Source organism: Drosophila grimshawi, unplaced genomic scaffold, assembly GCF_018153295.1.
Source record: "Drosophila grimshawi isolate 15287-2541.00 unplaced genomic scaffold, ASM1815329v1 contig_311, whole genome shotgun sequence".
Taxonomy (NCBI): Eukaryota; Metazoa; Arthropoda; class Insecta; order Diptera; family Drosophilidae; genus Drosophila; species Drosophila grimshawi.
Genome location: NW_025063098.1, coordinates 8,594,842 through 8,615,593, shown reverse-complemented (window position 1 = coordinate 8,615,593; position 20,752 = coordinate 8,594,842). Strand labels below are relative to the sequence as shown.

At 45.8% G+C, this 20,752-nt stretch overlaps 4 protein-coding genes across 5 annotated transcripts; 1 reads left to right on the top strand and 3 right to left on the bottom strand.

Moving 5' to 3' along the window:
* Positions 1 to 124: 124 nt before the first annotated feature.
* Positions 125 to 2,955, bottom strand: LOC6563855 (exocyst complex component 5). The gene is made up of 6 exons (XM_001989946.2): positions 2,813 to 2,955; positions 1,845 to 2,749; positions 1,126 to 1,713; positions 875 to 1,064; positions 482 to 799; positions 125 to 408 (listed from the first exon to the last, which is right to left on the bottom strand). The coding sequence occupies exons 1-6, from the start codon at positions 2,843 to 2,845 to the stop codon at positions 310 to 312; spliced, it is 2,133 nt and encodes a 710-aa protein (XP_001989982.1). The 5' UTR covers positions 2,846 to 2,955; the 3' UTR covers positions 125 to 309.
* Positions 2,956 to 3,240: 285 nt separating this feature from the next.
* On the bottom strand, positions 3,241 to 8,210 carry LOC6563856 (hamartin). Its single transcript, XM_001989947.2, has 7 exons — positions 8,055 to 8,210; positions 7,549 to 7,969; positions 7,210 to 7,466; positions 4,625 to 7,010; positions 4,401 to 4,558; positions 4,208 to 4,337; positions 3,241 to 4,136 (listed from the first exon to the last, which is right to left on the bottom strand). Exons 2-7 carry the CDS (start codon positions 7,640 to 7,642, stop codon positions 3,721 to 3,723), a joined length of 3,441 nt encoding a protein of 1,146 aa, XP_001989983.1. The 5' UTR covers positions 7,643 to 7,969; positions 8,055 to 8,210; the 3' UTR covers positions 3,241 to 3,720.
* A 165-nt stretch (positions 8,211 to 8,375) lies between these two features.
* On the top strand, positions 8,376 to 10,604 carry LOC6563857 (glutamyl-tRNA(Gln) amidotransferase subunit B, mitochondrial). The gene is made up of 8 exons (XM_001989948.3): positions 8,376 to 8,679; positions 8,731 to 8,875; positions 8,939 to 9,052; positions 9,110 to 9,425; positions 9,480 to 9,904; positions 9,973 to 10,109; positions 10,165 to 10,288; positions 10,354 to 10,604. The coding sequence occupies exons 1-8, from the start codon at positions 8,615 to 8,617 to the stop codon at positions 10,576 to 10,578; spliced, it is 1,551 nt and encodes a 516-aa protein (XP_001989984.1). The 5' UTR covers positions 8,376 to 8,614; the 3' UTR covers positions 10,579 to 10,604.
* Positions 10,605 to 11,073: 469 nt separating this feature from the next.
* On the bottom strand, positions 11,074 to 19,539 carry LOC6563858 (rootletin). Of its 2 annotated transcripts, XM_001989949.2 has the most exons (8): positions 19,039 to 19,539; positions 17,065 to 18,327; positions 15,905 to 16,056; positions 14,469 to 15,845; positions 14,236 to 14,411; positions 11,720 to 14,130; positions 11,487 to 11,662; positions 11,074 to 11,269 (listed from the first exon to the last, which is right to left on the bottom strand). In XM_001989949.2, exons 1-8 carry the CDS (start codon positions 19,528 to 19,530, stop codon positions 11,206 to 11,208), a joined length of 6,111 nt encoding a protein of 2,036 aa, XP_001989985.1. In that variant the 5' UTR covers positions 19,531 to 19,539; the 3' UTR covers positions 11,074 to 11,205. The 2 variants fall into 2 exon arrangements, with proteins under 2 accessions (XP_001989985.1, XP_032593531.1); XM_032737640.2 differs by lacking the exons at positions 17,065 to 18,327; positions 19,039 to 19,539 and adding an exon at positions 16,176 to 16,223.
* Positions 19,540 to 20,752: the final 1,213 nt, after the last annotated feature.

Genomic DNA, 20,752 nt, shown 5'->3' with positions numbered 1-20,752 from the left:
AAAGAGTAGCCAGCGACTGTGAGGTGCTACTGACTGATACAACTCGATCGAGCAATATCAAGATTTTGAGGTATTATATTTAGGGTACGGAGATACCTGGCCATAATTAAAACGATAGTTAAAGTGTAGATAAAAAAATGCAAGCACTTGACTTTAATTGAAATGTGTCAACAAATCAAATACGTTGTGTATATTGGTTTTTGTTCATGATTACGTTTATATAAATAAATAACCACACAGAGCAACGCAATTAAATTTGGGAATGTGAGTCAGCAAGGGCTCGCCCTCGCCTCTGGTTACGTTCGATTCCTACTCGATGATTCCCTTTAGATAATTGGTGTTCTTAATGATACGAAAATCGGTGCGCAGTTGGATGAATTGACGCACCACAGACTTGTCCAGATAGTTCTGAAATGTGAACAGCGATAAGTTTGACATTAAATATACGCACATAGCAAATATCAGAAATTCCCACACTTACCAAAGTGTCACCAGTGCAAACCTCTTGAAGGTTTTGCGGTTTTACCAGCAGCAAGTTGCATAGAGCGTGCAGTATATCGAATAGTTGCGTCACCAGCGGACTGTCTAGCTCACGTATACACTTTCTATACTCGTTGACATCGCAAATGGCACACATGGCGCCCGCCGTATTGAATTGCATTGTCTGCAAATGATCGTAGATGATGCGATGGAGTCGTGTTCCAAACTCTGTCAGCACATTTTGCAGATTTTCGCCATCCACACACTTTTTTATCTGCACAATAACGGGCTGCAGACTCTGCACCACTTGAAGGCAAGCCTGCGAACGAATAAATCATTATAATAATAATAAAAACAAAGAGAAATAGAAAACTAATTGAAAGCGATTTCTTACAGCCGATGAGATTGTATCCACATCCGTTTCGGGCTTATAATCCGTTTTCTTCTGTTCGTACTGCAGATAGACCTTAACCCAGCCAATCACTGCGCTTATGGAGCGATCCAGTCCCTGATCCAGTTTCGTTTCAATTTGATCCATTAATGTGCGCTTCTTAAACACATAATCTGAGTATTTTGGTGTGTTACTGCAAATTCGAAAATGCCATTAACTATTCATTATAATTTTAGTAAATCTATTTAGATTACCTAACGCAGGGTATAACTGACGTGTTACACAATTTGTCCAGCAAATGCACAATGATATTCGTCTTTTGGACCACATCAAAGAAATACAATTGTGGAAATACTTTGCCCTCAGCCAATGGCACGGCCTGCAGGCCCAACTCCAATGCATAGTCAACATGCTCGTGCATGAGGAAGCGCTGCAAAATACCGTTCAGCTTGATGGCATTGCCGGGCAGCTCTACCTCGCTCGAGAGCAGTCTGCAGCGTTTGAAGGAGGCTTTGGCCTCTTGCAGCATATTGATGGCCAGTTCCTCCGATAGAAAAGTTTCGCCACCATAATCCTCAATGGCTGCAATGTTGATGTTCGCCCGTGTCGCAATCAGCACCTCCATGTTGCGTCGAAAACCTTTTGTCGTTTGTGTCTTCTGATGTTTCTTGCTGGCATAGAATTTCTCCAGCTCCGTCGAGCACTTAGCCGTCAGACACTTGATTTCAATTTCGGGATAGACGGCCAGGTTTTTCATGAAAATTTGTTGGGTGAGCTTTTGCAGCAGATCATCATCAATGGTGGACATGTAAACCTGCAGATCGCTGGATAGTTTCAAAGTGCTAAAAATAATTCAAATTATTTACAATTATAATGGTTATAAGTAATTCGTAATTCCTATTTCCTTGTAAGGGGTCAGTAACTATAATAACCTGTATTATAGTATCAAACTATTTGTTCCTCTTTAACTTACCGCGAATAGAGTTCGTAGAGCGTTCGCAGATACTTCTCCTCATCCTTCTTGTCTTCCAACTTGGTCATTGCATACTGATGCAGCTTCAACTGATAGATGTTCAGTATGAACTTGGACATGACTTGCTGTGGATTGGCAAACACCTTCTTGATGATCTCATAGTGATGCTTGCACATGGGCACTATGCCAATGAATATATCCTTGCCGCTACATGGCTGCATTTGGCTCTGCTCGATATAGGCATCTACACACTGTGTATATCCTTTGAATTGGGATAGGATTTGTGCCAGGCACTTCATACGCTCAATATCCTCGCTCTTTTGGGCCGCTGCGAACTCCTCGATGAGTCGTCGCTCCACTTCATCGTATTTCTTTTCAATTTTACGCTTGGACTCGGCAAAATTACCGGGCGGTAGATCTTGTGAAATTGCGTACAACTTTTGTATGACATCCGCAGCTTCATGGAGACGCAGGGGATCACTGAATATATCATTGACTATGACGGGTCCGGCCATCAAAAATTCGGACATGTAGCTGAGCAGTTTTTGCGCCTCCACCGAGCGACTACGTGGAGTATTCACATTCTCCAGCTGCTCGCCCAGATGCATTATCTTGCCTGCCACCGAATTGATCTTCTCATCCAGCTGGCCAAACCAGTCGATTGCGGTTTGATGACGCTCCTGCAGCTTAACGATTTTCTTGGCATGCGAATCCTGCTCCTGTCGCAATGATTCCTCCAAACGTTCGCACCTGCTCTGCTGCTTCTCCTGCAATATCTTCAGATCCTTGATCGTTTGTATGAACGTGTTATGAAGAGCCTCCGGATTGAAATCCTCGCTATTCTGCAGCTCATTGTTAGTGCGCCAGGTAAGACGTTCAATAAACTCGCCCACCTCGAAAGGCTCCTGGAATGGAAATTTATTGCATGTCGCCCTTGTTAATGTATATGTTTTTGGGTCTATAAATACCTGTTCAAACTCCTCCATATATTGGGACATCATATTTATCAGTTTCCTCTTTTTTCGTTTTCTTTTAGAGGCGTTTTCTGCTGATTTATTCTTGTCTTCTTCTTCTTCTTCGCCTCAGCTGCTTGCAGCGCTGCCAGCTGTTTCACTTTCGTGACGCTGGCAATGCCTAACAACTGTTGCGCCCTGTTTGAATTTGGCGCCAAGCCAGTCAGAGCTGCCAGCTGTGCGGAACAAATAATTATTTTATGCTAATAAGGCTGTTGCTCTCAAAAAGTCTTTGAAGTGCGCGCCAATAGCAGTGGCAGCTGTTACATAACAACGCAAATTGATAAAGACAAAAACAAAGTACAAAAATAAGCTTTCCAACAGCGTATTAATTGCATCCTTGATCGTTTATTATAAAGTCAATATGCGCTTGAATTATGCTCATTTAAATGTTTCATCATATCAAAACCTATTTTCGTTTTATTTTTTTTGTTTTGTTTTTTTTACAATTTGTATACGACAAAACACATTGCAATGTGCCAACAAGTTAAAATTTCAAACGTTTATAATCGTTATGTATAATTATTGCGCGGAGTTTGCGTTTTATTAAACTTTAGTGTACAGTTTTAAACTGAATGCGAGAAAACCCTGAACAGTTCGTTTCAAAATCCGACTTCAATTATTTTTTGGTAGTGGGAGACAAAAAATTACAAAAAAATCATATGTACGTATGTGTATATATAGAAGAGATATTTGCAGTTTTCTTGTTTGTTTTGTTTTTTTTTTTTTTCTTTTTTGATACATGTTTAATTTTGTAGTTGATTTTTGCCCCTGTTCCAAAGGATCATTATTTTTTTGCTTTTATAATTGACAGCCTTGTGTACTTTCTATTTAGTGCAAACGTGTTCGTTTGCTGCAGTTTCCTACTGCTGACTGTGCGCTGGCTGCTGTTGCTGCTGCTCCTGCTGTTGCAAGTGTAAATGTGGGTGGGTGTGTGTGTGGGTGTGTGTGTGATTAGATGCCGTCGGCAGGTCGATTTCTTGCGGCAGTGCCGCTGTTGCTGTCGCTGTCGTCTGCATTATGTTTATAGCGGTCGCAGTGCCCGCCGACGAGGCCAAATCGATGGCAGGCAAGCGAGCATTGTCCTCGTAGAGGACATTAGTGCCCGCTGCGGAGCCTGTGCCGCTGGCCACGCTGCACAGTACTTCGGGTATCAATGGCGCATCGAGCAGCTGCTGCAAATTTTTTAGCTCCGTCGAGCGTAGGCTGGCCGACAGGCTCTCACTCGATGCCAGTGACGTTGAGAGCGGTGAGTTGCGTTCCATGGATGAGGCAATGTCTGCAAAAGTCAAACAATATTTGCTCACTAAAAAAGGGGACTCTAATATTTGCCATCAGCAGCAATCTCACCAGTTCGGTCAGTGTCCGGCGAACAGGTGGTGTGACCCACAGCGCCCTGCGGCTGCTGCAACGACATCATCAGCTTCTCCTCCATTTGCACAATAATCTTCTTTTGAATGTCGTATTTTTTGTTCACCGACTGCAGGAAGAGCACAATCAGTTGTTATTCGAACCAGTTACTAGACATAAGTTTGATATGTACCTTAAACATTTCATCATACTCGTCCTTGACGGTGCGCAGCAAACGCTTCTGCTCCGTTATGACCTTCTCGCTGTTGGCCAATTGCGACTGCTGTTCGCTGAGTTTGTATCTGGTCGCCTCGAGTTGAGATGTCTTCTCATCCTGGTTGTGCTTGAGCTCTGTAAATTACACGATTAGTTACATATATTCTATTTACATATATATATATATATATATTGACTAACCCTTTAGTTCGGCATTATAACTCTCTTGCAGCAATTGCAGTTCCTCGTCGCGTGCCCGATAATTATCAACCTCAACGAGTCGATCCCTACAACGGACCTGCACCTCGCCCATGATAATGAACTCAGCTTCGAGGCGTGCCAGTTCCTCTTTGCACTGTTGGCCGAGATCGGCCTGCTGTTGGGCACGCTGCAGTTCGGTGCTCATTGTGAATATCTGGCCACGCAACGATTCCACATCGTAATTGATCTCCTTGCGCTGCTGTATCTCAGCACCCAGACGCGTCTGCAAATCATCGTTTGCCTGCCGCAGACACTTATTCTGCTCCAGTTCGTGCTGATATTTGGACTTTAGGCTGGCGAGCTCATCATTGTAGCTGTTTTGTCGCTCATTCGACTGCCGAATTGTCTCGTCCACCATGGCGGCGAGATCACGATTCTTCGCATCAAAGTTCTTCAGCTGCTCACTCAAACGATCTCGTTCCATTTCTAAGCTGCGCTTGTCCCGACTACGTCCCATCAAACGGCGATTGCGTTCGGCATGGATGCCGCGTCGATAACTCTCGTATTGCAATTGCAAGCACATCAATTGGCATTGCTCCTGCAGGGATGAGATGCTGAGATTGTTGCCACCGCAGGCATCCAAGCCATCCTTGGCGTTTATGCAGCGCATTATGTACTGATCGAGTATGTCCTGCGGATACAGTTGACTACGCTCGTACTTATTGCGCTGCTCCTTGCACTCAAACAGCAGCTCGAACAGCCAATCCTCGTAGTGTGTCGGCAGCATCTGCAGCGTTTGTGTGCAGGCATTCGCGAACTTGGGCGCAACCATGGCCAGAATGCGTTCGCTACGCTGCAGTTTTCCAGCCTGCAGCTGCACAGTCTTTTGTGGTCGGATGTCGCATGCAACATGCACTCCATTCCCATTCCCATTGCCATTCTTATGCTGCAACTCTGTTGGGCAATCGGCCTCGTCATCCTCCTCGTGATCCTCAGTCTGCTGCACGATCTGCACAGCCGAACACGACTTGCTGCGTCGCATCTGATGCTGCGCTTGGGCGCTATTCCAATTTGCCAACTTGGGAGCTGTGCCGCTGCTGCTGCTGGGAGAGAAGATGGTCTCGTTGCAGCAATAGCTGGACATGCGATCGCGTCGCTTCACCTTCGCCAGCTGCTTCACTGAGCGGCTGGTGGGCATGTGGAGGCCTCCATCGCTACAGAGGTTCCGATCAGTTTCATTGCATTCGCCGCAAACGGTGCTCCTCAGCTCCTTGGTCTCCCATGTGAGCACGGTATTCGGACCCATCGTGCACAGCGTGGCCGTTAGCAGTGCCTCCGAGTGCAGCTCGGGCAGCTCTGCCTGTGGGTTCTGCCTGTCCAGCTGCAGTCGACGAGTATAATTGGTTAGGGAATCATTCCCAGTTGCGTTGCTGCTAATGTCCGGATAGTGGAACTGGTTTTGGTGATCCTTCCGCTGTGGCGACGAAGGCTGGCTGTTGCCAAAAATGGAGCGCACAGCATGTGAGTTGGGCAGCTGCTGCTGTTGGTGTTGCTTGAAGTCGCGCAAATCCTTTAGTGGCGTTGTCTCCGGCGTGGCCTCCACTGCCGCCTCCGGTGGCGACGACCCAGTCGCACCGAGTAGCTGAGCATTGTTGCTGGACGGCTGCAGTGGCAATATAAACGGCGCCGTCGGCGTCAACGGTATTGCTGTGCCGCCGCTTGCAGTGGTTATTTCATTCATGGGACTCCAGATCGGCGTGTTGATGGTCTCGGATGCTGCAGATTCAAAGCGTTTGACAGGTGCGTCCGATTGAGGCAGTTTCCTTAGCAGACTGCTACTATTGGTGTGCGAGTCGCTGTTCGAGTTGACCGATACCATGCGACTGCAGCTGGGCGTGCCGTAGCTGTAAGCGGAGTTGATTTCCTCATTGGTCGAATCGGGATGCAGCACGGGCAGCGATAAGTGTGCACATTCTAGGACCACATCATGCGGTTCCATTTCCTTCCAGCGTGCATTGTTCAGCTCCGTTTCGATGGTGGCCGTCAGCAACATGGGATGGATGCGCACCGTGTCCAGCAATGGTTTAATCGTATGCTGAAAGATACTGCCTCCGGCCTTATCCTTCTTAATGAACTCCGACAGATAGCCTATGAAATTGCACGGATACATGCCGTACAGTCGATGAAACAGCATTGTCAGGCCAAGCTGCAGATGCAGCACCTTCTCCTCCGGCAGCTTATTGACGATTTGCAGCTTCCACGACGCCAAATGACCAAACACCTCGAACAAATCGTTCAAAAAGTTTGGCACCGAATTCGGTATTATGGGTAGCAGCGTTATAATGCTCAACAGAGCGCTCATCAACTGCACAATGTCCTTTTCGTGCTGCAACAATTCGACAGAGTACACATATATTTATTTATATATAAATAAGGTAATACAATTATCAGTAGTTAATTTGCATTGCAGTGCATGGGTCTTGAATTTACGACTCTTAATTGTGAATTATGTGATCTATGAAACTCTCGAAACATATTACAATTATATATATACATATATATATATATATATATATATAGCTCACCATTAACAGTTTGAGTACGCTATTAATGAGACGGTGCTTCTCGATTTTGTGCAACCAGGTGGGATGGCGCCGCACAACAAAACAGAACACATTCAAGGCCTGGACACGATACTGTTGCTGCTTGAGCCAATCGTCCAGGCGATCGAATATAAAGGCATCGTGAGGTGGCTTAGCTTTGACCAGCACCTCCATGATGCGCGTGGAGCCAGTTTTGATGAAGTAGTCCATCATATAGCGTACGGGCCATTGTTCCTTAGCTATTACAAAATATATGTAATATGTATGTAGTTATTAAATAAACACATTTACACTATATATATATATTTTTTAGTAACTTACTCTGTGTGAAAAGTTCAACAAGTTTTTGCTTTGCCTCCTCCGTATCGTGTGTTTGATTTGATTCCAAATCTATGGAGATCTTCTCGATGTCCATTTTAGTATGTGTTTAGTTAATTTTGGACAGCATGTGGTTGTGTTTTCGATTGATTTTTCAGCATGGGCTGGCTCCTCTCTTACTGCACATGCACCTCCCACACCCACTCCCACTCTCAGTCCCAGTAGCACTGCCTACCCTCCTTTAGATTAACTACAACAACTTCAGCTGCAGCTGCACACGTTCGCTGGCGCTCTGGCAGTGGTCACCACTCCAAGAACTTTGTAGCCGTCGTTGTTGTCGTCGAAGTTGTCGTGGTCTCTTGGTCGTGTTTTTTGTGTTTGCTGCGCTGCGTGTGCTTTTTGCTCTCTTCTTCGTCGTTGTCAACTGTTTTACAAAATTTGCATCACATTTTTTTGGCCAGATTGTCCAGTTTACGTGTTGCAGCGGTCAGTGTGACCCGTTTACTTACCTCTGGTAGTTTCATCTTTTTTACATGTTTTCTTAAATGAGTTTTTCACGTTTTTCTACAATAGATTAGCAGTAATGTTCATTTTCTTCATGTTCTTCTTCCAGTGGAGCCCACTTTGACTTCGTGATATTTTGATTTATCGTCAATACAAGTATCGAAACTAAATGTTAAATATCGATCATAAACGTCTGTTTCGTGACACGACTAGTAAAATCAGCTGTTGTTAACAGACTAGTGTACTCATTGGGAATATTCGCTCTCATGATGTTAATTCCAATTAAATATTATTTGTTTTATAATGTAATGTTGGCTAGACTGCTTATAATAATTTGTGGTTTGAGCAAAGAAGGTAGATCGCTGAAAATATTAATCAAACCCTAAGTTGGTTTACCCCTTAGATTTAGATCTACTTCGTCAGGTTATCAGCTGTTCGATTGTTGCTATCGAATTTGTCTGTTCAAGTTCGAATCAGAATAGGTAATGCTCCTATTGGCTGAGAGAGCGGCTGATTCTCAGCTGTTGTGGTTATCAAATCTCAGCCCGCAAGGAAACCATTTGCAATGGGAAGTTATGTTATAGTCCGTCGACTGGCAACGCAGCCCAAATTGGCCAAGGCCCCCAAGCGGTAGTATACAAATAATTTGTTTATTTCGATAAATTGTAAATCTTTTTGCAGCAAATGGAAAAGCGTCGTTGGCTTGGAGGTGCATGCACAAATTGCATCAGCGTCCAAATTGTTTTCGGGCAGTGGCACTGCCTTTGGAGCACCTCTAAACACAGCAGTTGCCTATTTTGATGCCTCCATACCAGGCACTCTGCCCGTGAGTTGAATTCCATTTGTTAAGTACATAAATGCTAATAACCTCAATTAATCTATTTTTAAGGTTCTTAATCGGAAATGCGTGGAGTCTGGAATAAAGACTGCTCTGGCGCTTGGCTGTCGGGTGAACGAGGTGTCCATGTTTGATCGCAAGCATTACTTCTATGCCGACTTGCCAGTGAGCATTGGAACACCTTGACGTCTTATACAAAGTAAACATTTTGAATACTTGTAGAACGGTTACCAAATTACACAACAACGCGCGGCGCTGGCGAACAGTGGTCTGATGACATTTCCAGTCATTACGCCCGGCAAAAAGGTTTACTATAAATCTGTAAACCTATTGCAATTGCAATTGGAGCAGGACAGTGGCAAATCATTGCACGACGAGCATCTAAAAAGAAGTTTAGTTGACCTCAATCGCGCCGGGCTGCCTTTAATGGAACTTGTGTTTGCACCAGATTTGGAAACTGGCGAAGAGGCTGCTTCGCTGGTGAAAGAACTTATGCTCATACTAAAGCGACTACAAACCTGTAGCTGTAAAATGGAAGGCAAGTTACCAATGATGTCCAGCTGTCGATCTATAATTATATATTTATTTGCAGAGGGTGCAATGCGTGTGGATGCCAATATATCCATACATAAGGAAGGGGATCCCTTCGGCGTGCGCACTGAAGTTAAGAACATTGGCTCTGTGCGAAGCATTTCGCAGGCGATTTCCTATGAAATCAATCGCCAGCTGGAGCTTGTGGCTGAGGGTGGTGTGGTCACAAATGAAACGCGCTCCTGGGATGCAGAGAACAGGCGGACTATCGCAATGCGTGACAAGGAAGTGCTGCAAGATTATCGCTTTATGCCAGAGCCCAATTTGCCGCCCTTGCATGTGAATCTTAAACCAGGCTCCAGTTCAACCAACGATTTGATATCGGTTGCTGCGTTAAGTAAAGAAATACCTGAATTGCCCGAGCATACGCGTCAGCGACTAATGGAACATTACAAACTAAATGCAGAGACAGCCATCATTTTGGTGGTAAGATCCCTTCACTCCATAAGATTGGACAAGTTGATAGTACACGTATTTTATACAACCTTCTGCAGAATGAACCCGTCCTGCTGGATCACTTTGTAAATATTACTAAGAGTCTAGTTGGTGTGCCAACAAAATTAGTTACCAACTTTCTTATTAACGATCTGTTGACCTACTGCAACAAGCTTAGCTTGGACATCGAGGATTGGTAACTAACATATGCGCGGTGTCCGAATTGGGCATTAATATTATCCATTTATTAGTGCTATAAGCGCCAGTGCGTTGAAGGATGTCCTCAAATCACTTCATGCAGAACAAATTAATTTGCAAGCAGCACGACAACTTATTCAGCTCTTACACAATAATCCCACGAGTGATGTTAGTCAAGTAAGTATTTTTTCCATATATATCACAATGCTGTTTAAAATAAATTAATAACTTTCACCTTACAGCTGATTGGCGAGCACAATCTGGAACAGATTTGCGATATGAGCACCATTGAGGCCTATTGCCAGCAGGCAATGGTAAACCAACCAAAGGCTGTGCAGCAATACCAGAAGGGGAAATCGAAAGCCCTCTTTGCCATAGTCGGTGAGGTGGCCAAGTTATCTGCTCAAAAGGCGAATATGAAATTAGTTGTAAATTGTTTGGAAAAGCTGCTGAAGACGCAAAAATAAAAGCGCATTTTTTATGTGTTGTTGGACGTGTTTATTTTTGTATAATTTATAAAATATGCAGTAAGTTACTGAACACAAACTGTACTTCAAGTAAATATGTCAGAAGTTAAATGTGTTGTTGTGCCGACTATGTGTTTATGTCCTTATATATGCAGACAATGTTATGTAAATTTATAGCTCATATATGATAAATATGTAGTTCAGTGCTCTCTCCTACCTGTCGAGGAGAAGCGGAACTTGTGACCCTTTAATGTTTTATATGTATGTGTTGAAAATATGAATGTCCAATTCGAGATAAACGATTTGTATGCGAAATAATGGAGCGCACTATATTCGATTGTCTATCAAAGCAGACAATGAACAGCTAGAATCGTACTTGAAGCTCTTCAAGTGTTTTATGAACGCAGTTTGGTGAACTAAATTGCGCAATTAATTATAATTATGTTATTTTCTTCATCTTTTTTATATATATATATATATATATATATATATATATATATATATCGTATTTTGTAGTCTAAAGCGTTTAGCCTCAAAATAAATGCATGTGGTTTGCCTTACGCTGGCAGTTAACGTTACGTCTTGGCGGGATCAAGTTACCAGATGACAACGCGATTGCACAATCCTCTAATCACGATCATAGTCACGGCACGTCGACGGCGGCAGGCTCATTGAGACCGCAGAGTCCAAGCTGCAAAGTATAACAAATTGGTAAGCATTATCGTATATTCAAATTAAATTTAAGTAATTTAATTTAATTAATTCTATAAGATGAACCTAAGTTAAAGTTCCTAGAAATATGCTGGAATGTTTCAACACGAACTACAACTTTGTCAAAATTGAATCGATTTTTATTTTTTAACCATGGTTCGAAACTCTTTAAAAAATTCAGTAATTTGGCTACCCACCGTCTGCTTTCGCTTTCCAACAAGTGAGCATCCACCGGATGTTGGGAGACGTTTCGCAGGGAATCACCCAAAGTGCTGCGCAGATGTTGCATCTCCCGATTGGCCTTGGAGCTGCGCAAGACATATTGCTGTCGTCGCTTGGCCTCCTGAGCCAGTTGCTCTCGGAGCATGGAAATCTGTAATGATCGGCGATCAGTAAATAATTTGAAATCGAAATGTATTCCTTCATTCACCTGATTCTCGAGGCGCAGCACCTGCTGCTTGTGGGACTGCTCGCGTGCATCTAGCAGCTTCTCGGCATGCATTTGGGCGCTACGATATCGATCCGCGTCCATGCCATCCGTGCACTTGGTGCTGTCATGCATGCGCGCCTTGCAACGCGCCAGCTCCGATTCCTTCTCCGCCAGCAGCGTTTCCAGGCGACGCACTTTCAGGCGCAGATCGCGTGTCTCCTGCTCGATGATGCTGTGATCCAGGCCGCAGCTGTAGGAACCACCGTTGCCGACATCATAGCGATTCGAATCATATTCACCCGCATCTCTTTCGCCTCCATAATAGGAGCTGGTCTTCTCGGCCCGATCGTAGGCATTGCCACCAGCAAACTTACTCTTGCGATCGCATTCCAGCTGCTTCACCTTATCCTGCAGCGTTTGCAGTTTGCTGCGCAGCTCGGATTTCTCGCGCTGCGACGATTTCAGCTGGCGACTGAGCTCCTCCTCCTCGCGACTACCTCCGCCGCCACCGCCTCCACCATTGCCATTCGTGTTGACCTTGTCACCATTCTCCTGATTCCACTTGGCAATGCGCAGCTGCGACTCCAGAGCCGAGCGTTGCACCTCCAGATCGGTGACCTGCTCCTGCAGCCGCTGATTGCCATCGAGCTGTGCCTGCTGGCTGCGTCGCAGCTCATTGAGATTGGTCTGGGCGCTCTCGAGGCGTTCGGCCACGATACGCTTCTCGTTCTCCGACGTCTGCAGCGACTTCTGTAGCAGCTTCAGCTTGTCCTCGTTGGCCTGCGAACAGTGACCCTGCTCGGAGAGCTCCTTCTGCAGCGTCTTGATCTCACCGCGCAACTGCGTCTCACTAACGGCGCCCTTTTGCAGGCGCTCCTTGAGCTGATCCACCGTCGACTTGAGAGAGGTGCAGCGATCCTCCAGTTGGGTCATGGCACGATTCTGATTATCCAAGCGCTCGGACACCTGCCTAATGTTGCAGTCCTTCTCCTGCAGAGCCATCTGCAGACGCGTCAGATCTCCCTCCATGGCGACCCGTTGCAAGTCGAGTTTACTGGCGCGTCCCTCGACCTTGGCCAGCTCCTCCTGGAGCGCACGTTTCTCGTTGTCCAGCTTGCCACACATTTGACGACACTTCTCCAGACGTTCCTCATTCTGGCCATTCTCCTCGGATGTGGCCGCCAGCTGCATCTCGGTTTGGGCCAAACGCTCACGTAACATTTGACCCTCATCGGAGCGCTGCTTGAGCTTCTCCTCGAGCGCTTGCAGTGCCGAGATCTTCATTTTGCGATCCGTCTCCAGATTGCTCTTCTCCTCCTGCAGGTTGCGCAGCATCGCCTGCAACTTGCCCAGCTTGGCGTCACAGCGCAACTGCTGCTCGGCGGCATCCTGCAGTTGTTTCTTTGCTGCACCCAACTGCGATTTGTAGTCATCCTTCTCACGCTCCAGCTGGGCCACCTGATGCATCAGATTGCGGACACCCTTGCGCACCAGATCCGGATCGACATCGACTGGCGCATCAGGACATTGCGATGTGCTTCGCGTATCGTAGTCTCCGACGCTGCGCGATGGACTAAAGCGTCGCGATGGACTGAGCAGGCGATGCGACAGATTGACACTGCCATCCACTTGGATGCCAGCGATGCGACGCAGTGTGTGCACCACGGAGCTCAGCTTGTGCTCCGTGTCACGCTTGTGCAGCTCCACGCAGGCCAGTTGCTCATCCAACGCCCTGATGCGACCCTCGGCGCCGCCCAGACGTGCCTTCAGCTCCTGGATCTGCTGTGTGGCATCCGCCAAACACACCTCCAGATTATGCTTCTGATCCTCGAGCCGTTTCTCACGACCACGCGCCTCCTCCATCCGAGTGGCCAGCTCCTGTTCACGGGTATGGTAGCGATGCTCCTCCTGATTGTTGTGGCAACGGGCACGTCCCAATTCTTGGCGTGTGGCGCATAGATTCGCCTCCAGATCGGACAGTTGCTTCTTGATCTGGCAGAGCTCTTGCTGGGCACGCTCCTTCAGCTCGGTCTCAGCGGCCAGCTTGTTCTGCAGCTCCTTGCCACCCTCATCCTTTTGGGCGAACTCCATTTGGGTCTTGTGCAGCGTCGACTTTGTTGCATTCAGCTCCTGCGTGGTTTTGGTGAAATTATTCTCGGTCTCCTTTAGTATGGTGCTCAGACGCGTCCGATCATTTTCCAGTGAGTTCCTGGTTTCCTCCAGATTGTTGATCTTTTGCAATGCCTCCTCGATGGCTCGCGCCTGCTCCCGCTTGGCGCTCTCCACGCGCTTCACATGATCGCGCAGCTCCTTGTTGCTGGTGGAGTACTTGTCGCGCTCAATATTGCTATCCGCCAGCTGCCGCCGGCTGTCGGTCAGCTCCTTGCGCAGGCTATCGATATAGCCCTCGCCTGGTTGTTAGAATTTTTTCAAAATAAGCGAAAGGATTTTTTTGTTTTGGTAAGTTGCAACAATACGCCAAAAACAAATACACATTTTTGCTGTACAAATCTCACCTTCTTTGGACTTGCGCAGCGCATCCTGCAGCTCATTATTGGTGGCCTCCATTTTGTCCTCCTTCAGGCGTATTTCCATCTTGAACTCCTCGCTCAGACGGCAGAGAGTGTCGCGCTCCTCCCGCATGCTGTTCAACTGCAGCTCCTGCTTGCGTATGCACTCCTCAAGTTTAATTCTGGCAATTTTGGAGAATATGAGCAGACTATAAATCGGACAATCATAATTCACTTACTTGTGCTCCTCCTCTTTGGTGCGCATGTGCACAATCTCATCCTTGAGCTGAGCAATGGCGCCCCGTTGCTTCTCATCACGGGCATTGGCCTCCCGCTTGCTCCGATCGAGGGACTCCTGTTCGGTCTTGAGATCACGGGACACAGCCTCGAGTCGCTCGGCAACGGCCTGCTTATCACGATGGGCCATCAGCAGTGCCTGCTGTTTCTCGTTCTCCGCCCGTATCAGTGTCTCCTCGTGCTGCTGCACGAGGCTCTCGATGTGCGCCTGCAGGGCGGCTAGGCGCTCCTGCAGCTTCTCGATTTCATCATCCTTGGCTGTTTGGAGTGCCTGCAATGCCTGTTGCATGCGCTTTTCCAGTGCGTTGCGCAGCTGCAATACCTCGTCACCATGCCGCTTGGAGGCATCCTCGGCGGCCGCCTGTAGGCTGGCGATCTTCTGGTTGAAATCGCTTTCGGCAGCGCGGGCTGCGTTCAGCAGTTGTGTCTTCGTCTCCTGCGACTTGCGCTGGCACAGCTCCAGATCTTTTTGCAGTCGGGCCACATGATTCTTGAGGGATTCCTCGCGCACCAGTGCCTCCTGCAGATCCCGTTCCAGCTGGCTGCGCTTCTCCTCGACGGCCTCCAGAGTTGTATTCGTATCGAAGAGCACCGTCTCCAGGGATTCCTTTTCGGAGCGCAATGCGGCAAGTAGTTCATTCAGGCGATGCGTATCCTTCTCGTGCAGATCAATGACCACCTGTTTCTCCTCCACATCCTTGACCATATCCTCAATGTTGCGATTGAGGCGACTGTTCGTCTCCGTCGTCTGCTCCAGGCGCTGACGTGTGCGCATCAGCTCCTCGTTGAGCGCCTCCTTTTTGCGGCACATGGCTGTCAGCTGGTTGTGAATATCGCACTTCTCGCGTGTCATGCACGCCAGATCCTGCAGTATCTTTTCCTTCTCCAACTGCAGGCACTTGACCTTCTCGCTGTAGGATAGATTATCGGTTTCCAGCTCGAGCCGTGCCTTATCCAGCACGGCCAGCTCCTTCTTGAGTTCACCAATTTCATTGACCTGATCCGCGGACTGCAGACGCAGTTTCTTGCGCTCCTCCTGGGCCTCCAACAGACAGTTCTGCACGGATTTTAGCTCATCGCCGGTGGAGCAATTGTTGTTTGACAATTTCTCGTGTTTCTCCTGCAGATCACATTTCTCCAACAACAGCTTGTCCAAGTCGTACTCCAGATCGCATTTTTGCTTCTCCAGCAGGCATATCAAATTGTCCGACTCAATGCGCTGCTGTTCCAAAAGATCCCGATTCAAACTGACTCGATTCAGCTCCTCACGCAACGATATTGTTTCCTCGCGCAGCCGGCTGCTGCGATCTTCCTCGGATCTGTGCGGGAGAAGCCAGGTAAATAAATCAGTTTTGGCTAAAGGTGCTGAAAATGATACCTTAAATTCAATTCGGTTATGTTCTTATCCTTGAGTATGCGCTGTATCTCCAGCTCCACAGCCTTCTTGTCCTCCTCCATGGAATCGATGCGCTTCTGCAGTTTGCCACAATTCAGCTGCAGCTTTTCAAACTCACCGCTCAAACCCTCGAACTAAAAAAAATTATTTAATTATGATATATTATACAATATTTAATATTAATATTTTCAGTTGCGTTTTAGGATTGATTTATGAATGATCTATCATATATATCACGACCTATTTTTATTACATTATTTATTTTAATAAAATCTGTTGAAGCCATATTAATATTTAGTCTGGGATTTGACCCCGGATTCCAACTGTTCAGATGACATAATGTCTCGGTTATTTAGTAACCCATCTAACGGGAATGGAAAAATAAGCAACTTTATATAGTATGTTGATTTTATGGTTTTTTGTCGTGTCAGCAAAACAGGTAATCTAATCGGATTAGCTGGCTGGACTATACTCAGATCCATTATTATTGAATATATGTAAAAATATAGAAAGCAAATTAAAAAGGTAAAATGTAAAAATAGCTCGACTTCTATAAATATGCACTGGAAATGCACTGAAAATGCTGATTTTGAAACAGAAAAATGTTTCGAAACTGACTTTAATATTAATCGCATAATATTAATTGCGATTTATTATTATTATTTCTAGATGCAGTTTCAATACTAATTGATTTCAATTACTAAAATTGGCTGGATTCAAAGATTCTAGTATATTAACGAAGTCTTCTTAATAGTTCATATAATAGACTAAAACCTAAACTGAGGTTTCGGTATTATCTATGATAAGTGACTCATAATGCCTTAATCTTGGTATATAGTATGAGAAAAGAATCATATATATATATTATCTTGAACGCAGAATTAAACATTTTACGACGTGTTGCTTTTTTTTAATATCAATTTTATAGGAATTTTAAGGAATTACTATTATCAGAACGTATTAAGTAATAACTTTAACAAAGAGTGCTAAAGCTTTAAATAGGTTTGCAGTTAATCCCTATATGACTAGTAATCTCTATGGAAAGGTTTGCACATTTGTGAACCACTCAAGCGACGCGTCTAGCCAAAGATTATTTGTGCCATGCTTATCTGTAGCCATTATCACCTCTGCCACCCACTCACCGCATTGTTCAGATCGGCGCGACCCATTTCCGATTGCTGTTTCTGGGTCCTTACATCATCCAGAGTTTTCTGCAGACTCTCGCGCTCCTGCAGCAGCTCGGATAGCTTTGAGTTGCTGGCATCCAGTTTCTCGGTTAGCTGTTGCATTTTACTGGTCAGCAGCTGTTTGGTGCCCTCGCTGGTATCCAGTTGGGTTCTGGTGCTGCGCAACGTTTCGCTACTATGCTGGAACTTCACCTGCATATCGTGTAGCGCCAGTTGATACTTGTGGAGCGCTGCCTGCACCGCCGAAATGGTACCCTCGGCGAACGCCTGTGAGGCGCGTGTCGAATTGCGACGCGGTGATTTACCGCCGCCGCCGCCGCCGCCGCCGCTAGCACCACCACCACCACCACCCGCAACAGAGGCTGAATCACGTGATAGATGCATGTGTTGCATGGCCGGGTTGACCTCGGCGTCTGCTTCGCGATCGGCGATCTCGGCATCTTGAACCACCGCTTGAGCAATCTCGCGCATTGAGTTGTTCAGACGTTCGATTTCGTCATTGTAGCGATTAGCCAAGGCAGCCTGCGATTCGGCTTGAGCGCAGCGATCTTCCAGCTTTTTCAGCTGATTCATCAGTTCGAGGAGTCGCTGATCTCGCTCCATGATCTCGTGGCGTGCACTCTCGTACTGCACCTTAAGCGTGGCCAGCTGCGATTGCAGCTCATCGTTGGTGCGACGCGATTGCTTCAGTTCCTCGTCGGCGGCCCGTTTGGCCTGTTGCAGGGCGAACGCCACTGTGGAGTTGGAGCCATTGATGTCCTTGTTGACGCCATTGATTTCCTGGCCCATCTTGGCCACCTCTGCTTTCATCACACTCTGCATGTCCTTGAATGCACGCTTAACGGCAACAACCTCGCGCCACATCTTCAGCAGGCGATTGTGCTCGCTGTTGTAGTAGTCCTTGAAGGCCTGCTCCTCCTCCTTGAACTCATCCTCCTTGATGAGCAGCTCATCGCGCATGCTCGCCCAATCATTGGTCAGCTTCTGCAAGTCATTGGTCAGCGCCTCGTTGGTGCGATTCGATTCCTCCAGCTGCTGGCGCAGTGCATTGTTCTGTGCCACAATCTGCTCGCAGCGATTGTGCTCCTCCTCCAGCTTGCGGCACAGCTCACTGCTGCCATCATCATGCAGGTAATCACGTCCACAACTTGGCGGTGGCGAGTCTAAAGATGAGCTGCATGGCAAACTGCTCTGGCCCAAGGTTAGCGAGGTCGAGCACTATTTCAAAGAAGATAATCGGTATATATTTATTTCAAATGATGCACTCAATTATGCGGTAAAAAAAAAAACCACAAATTTTGTTTATGAAAACCACAGCAAATATTGGAAGGGAGACACCCTGTTTTTAAAAGTAAACCAGGAATATGTATATTTATACTATAGCAATTTGCCACATATACAAAAGTGCTGATTGCAAATTGATTTCTTAACAAATTTTCGGTATATTCAGAATATAGATAACCTTTTTCGTTATATATATGTAGTACATATATGATATAAGATTAGACTGTTTAGGATTCTTTTTTTTTAATTTATATATAAGAAATGTGACTAAAATATTACTTAATATCAGCCTGGACTTATGTGATTCTCGACATTAGTTTGAAGAGTGAACTTTTGCGGCTTATACAAAGCTGAACAGATACGAAATGTTTTTAGTCTAGACATGAGTCTATTATTACATTGCATATATTAATATTATTATTATGTATTAATCAATTAAATAATAAATTGAATGGACAAATACAAAGTTCAGCATCTCAAGAGATAATCAACGGATATGTGTGCAATACATGTGAGCTATTAATATTTTTGGAATGCAGCGATTACAAATTATATTCTTACATTTTGATGAGCTGGCTTCATATTGTAATTAAAAATATACTTGGTGCTGTGCCAATTATTGCCGGATTATCAAGTTTTACTCACCAGCACCTGGCTTGCAGTTGGACCCGTCGTTAGCTTTGGAGCCGTCGTCGGCTTGATGGTGTCGTGCATGCGATCCTCGAGATCGCTGCAGCGCTGCCTGTACTGCTGTATCTTGGACTGCAGACGACTGACGAGATTGGCCTGGTTGTGCTGCGCCTGCTTGTACGTGTCCAGTCGACGACGATAGCTGTGCGACTCATCCGCCAAACGTTGGCGCAACTCCTGATTCTGGCGCAGCAGCGCATTGGCCGAGCAATCCGCTGGCCCAGTTGGCGGTGCTGGTGCGGGGCTCATCATTCTGGGCGTGATGGCACCGGAGCCGTGGCTAATATTGCTATTGTTAATGTTGGTGTTGGTGTTGCTTGTCGGTTCGCCACGCCCACGATTGCGTGAGAAGGGCAGACGTGTGGAGGATGTTGACGCTGGCGCCGCTGGCAGGTCGACGGCCGTTGGGCAAGGCGTTTGCTTGAAGTTATCGCGATACGCTTGCATCTGTGGGCAGGGGTTGAGAACGGGTTAAAGGATAACGTTTGTTTGTAAAATTGCTTGCGGTTTGGATTGCGTGTGAGGCAACTTTAGCAAAAGTTTGCCGCCTACGCCTAAATGCTCGATAACTTTGTCCAAATTGATTTATTAACTCTGGTCGGGCGACTATTTCCATATCCGGTCGTCATGACAGCTACACCAGGCGCAAATTCTTTTACTTTTTTCATTTTGTTCGTTTCGTATTTATGCTTAGGCCTCATAAATAAACAAGCTCCCCTTTTTATAACATCTAGTCAATGATATTTCTATGCGAAACATCGCCCACTTGACGATACAATTCCCTGGGCTGACACCGTTTGTCACCAGGACAGCAACTTCGTCTGTTTACCAGGCCAGGCCAGGCCAGGCCAGGTCTTTCGAATCCCATGCCCCAATGCAGTTTCCCCCCCAGCAACAACATGCATTATAATTTCGTTGTCCTCGTATTTATATTAATAAACAAAATTTGTTTTTTTTTTTCTATATATATTTTTTTTCTATTTACTGAGCTTGTTGTTGAAACTTTTTTCGTCACGAATGAAGTCTTGTTCTTTGGGTCGTCTTCTAATTTTGAGCTGCTTATGCTTTGTGTCACTGCTGGCAACTTATTTCCGCTTCATTTATGGGAACAACAACAACAATTTAATAGTTTTCCGAATTATCTCGAATATGCTCAAGCATGCAATCTATGCTAGAGTTTTAGTAGACTTGTTCCCAACACGGCGTCTACTTAATATTTTAGTACAACCTGTTTAATGGCAGAGTTGACTAGTGCTTCTGTTCCATGCGGATTGAGGTCGACATAAAGACTTAATCATAAATCTGTCATTTATAAGCTGTTTTTATGGAGCTTGCGTCTTTATTTATAGGAACATGCGTGTCATGGGAACAATAATCATCTGACAATGTGCTAGGTACCCACTTGATAATTACACATTGGCACCCACTTTGATATCCACTCGCAGGTACCCAATTTAGTACACTATTTGTGACATGGCCTTGCCAATTCTATTCTATAATTTGGTCGAATTTCAAATAAAACCCCTTCCCAAAAAATCGAAAGTTAAAATATGCTTTTCATGCAGGAGAAGCTTTCTAAAACACCTCCATACCAGCGTACGACCTTGGCTATAATATTGCGAAAACTGGATCGATTTTCAAAAGCAGTGTAGCCCAATACTGCCTTTAA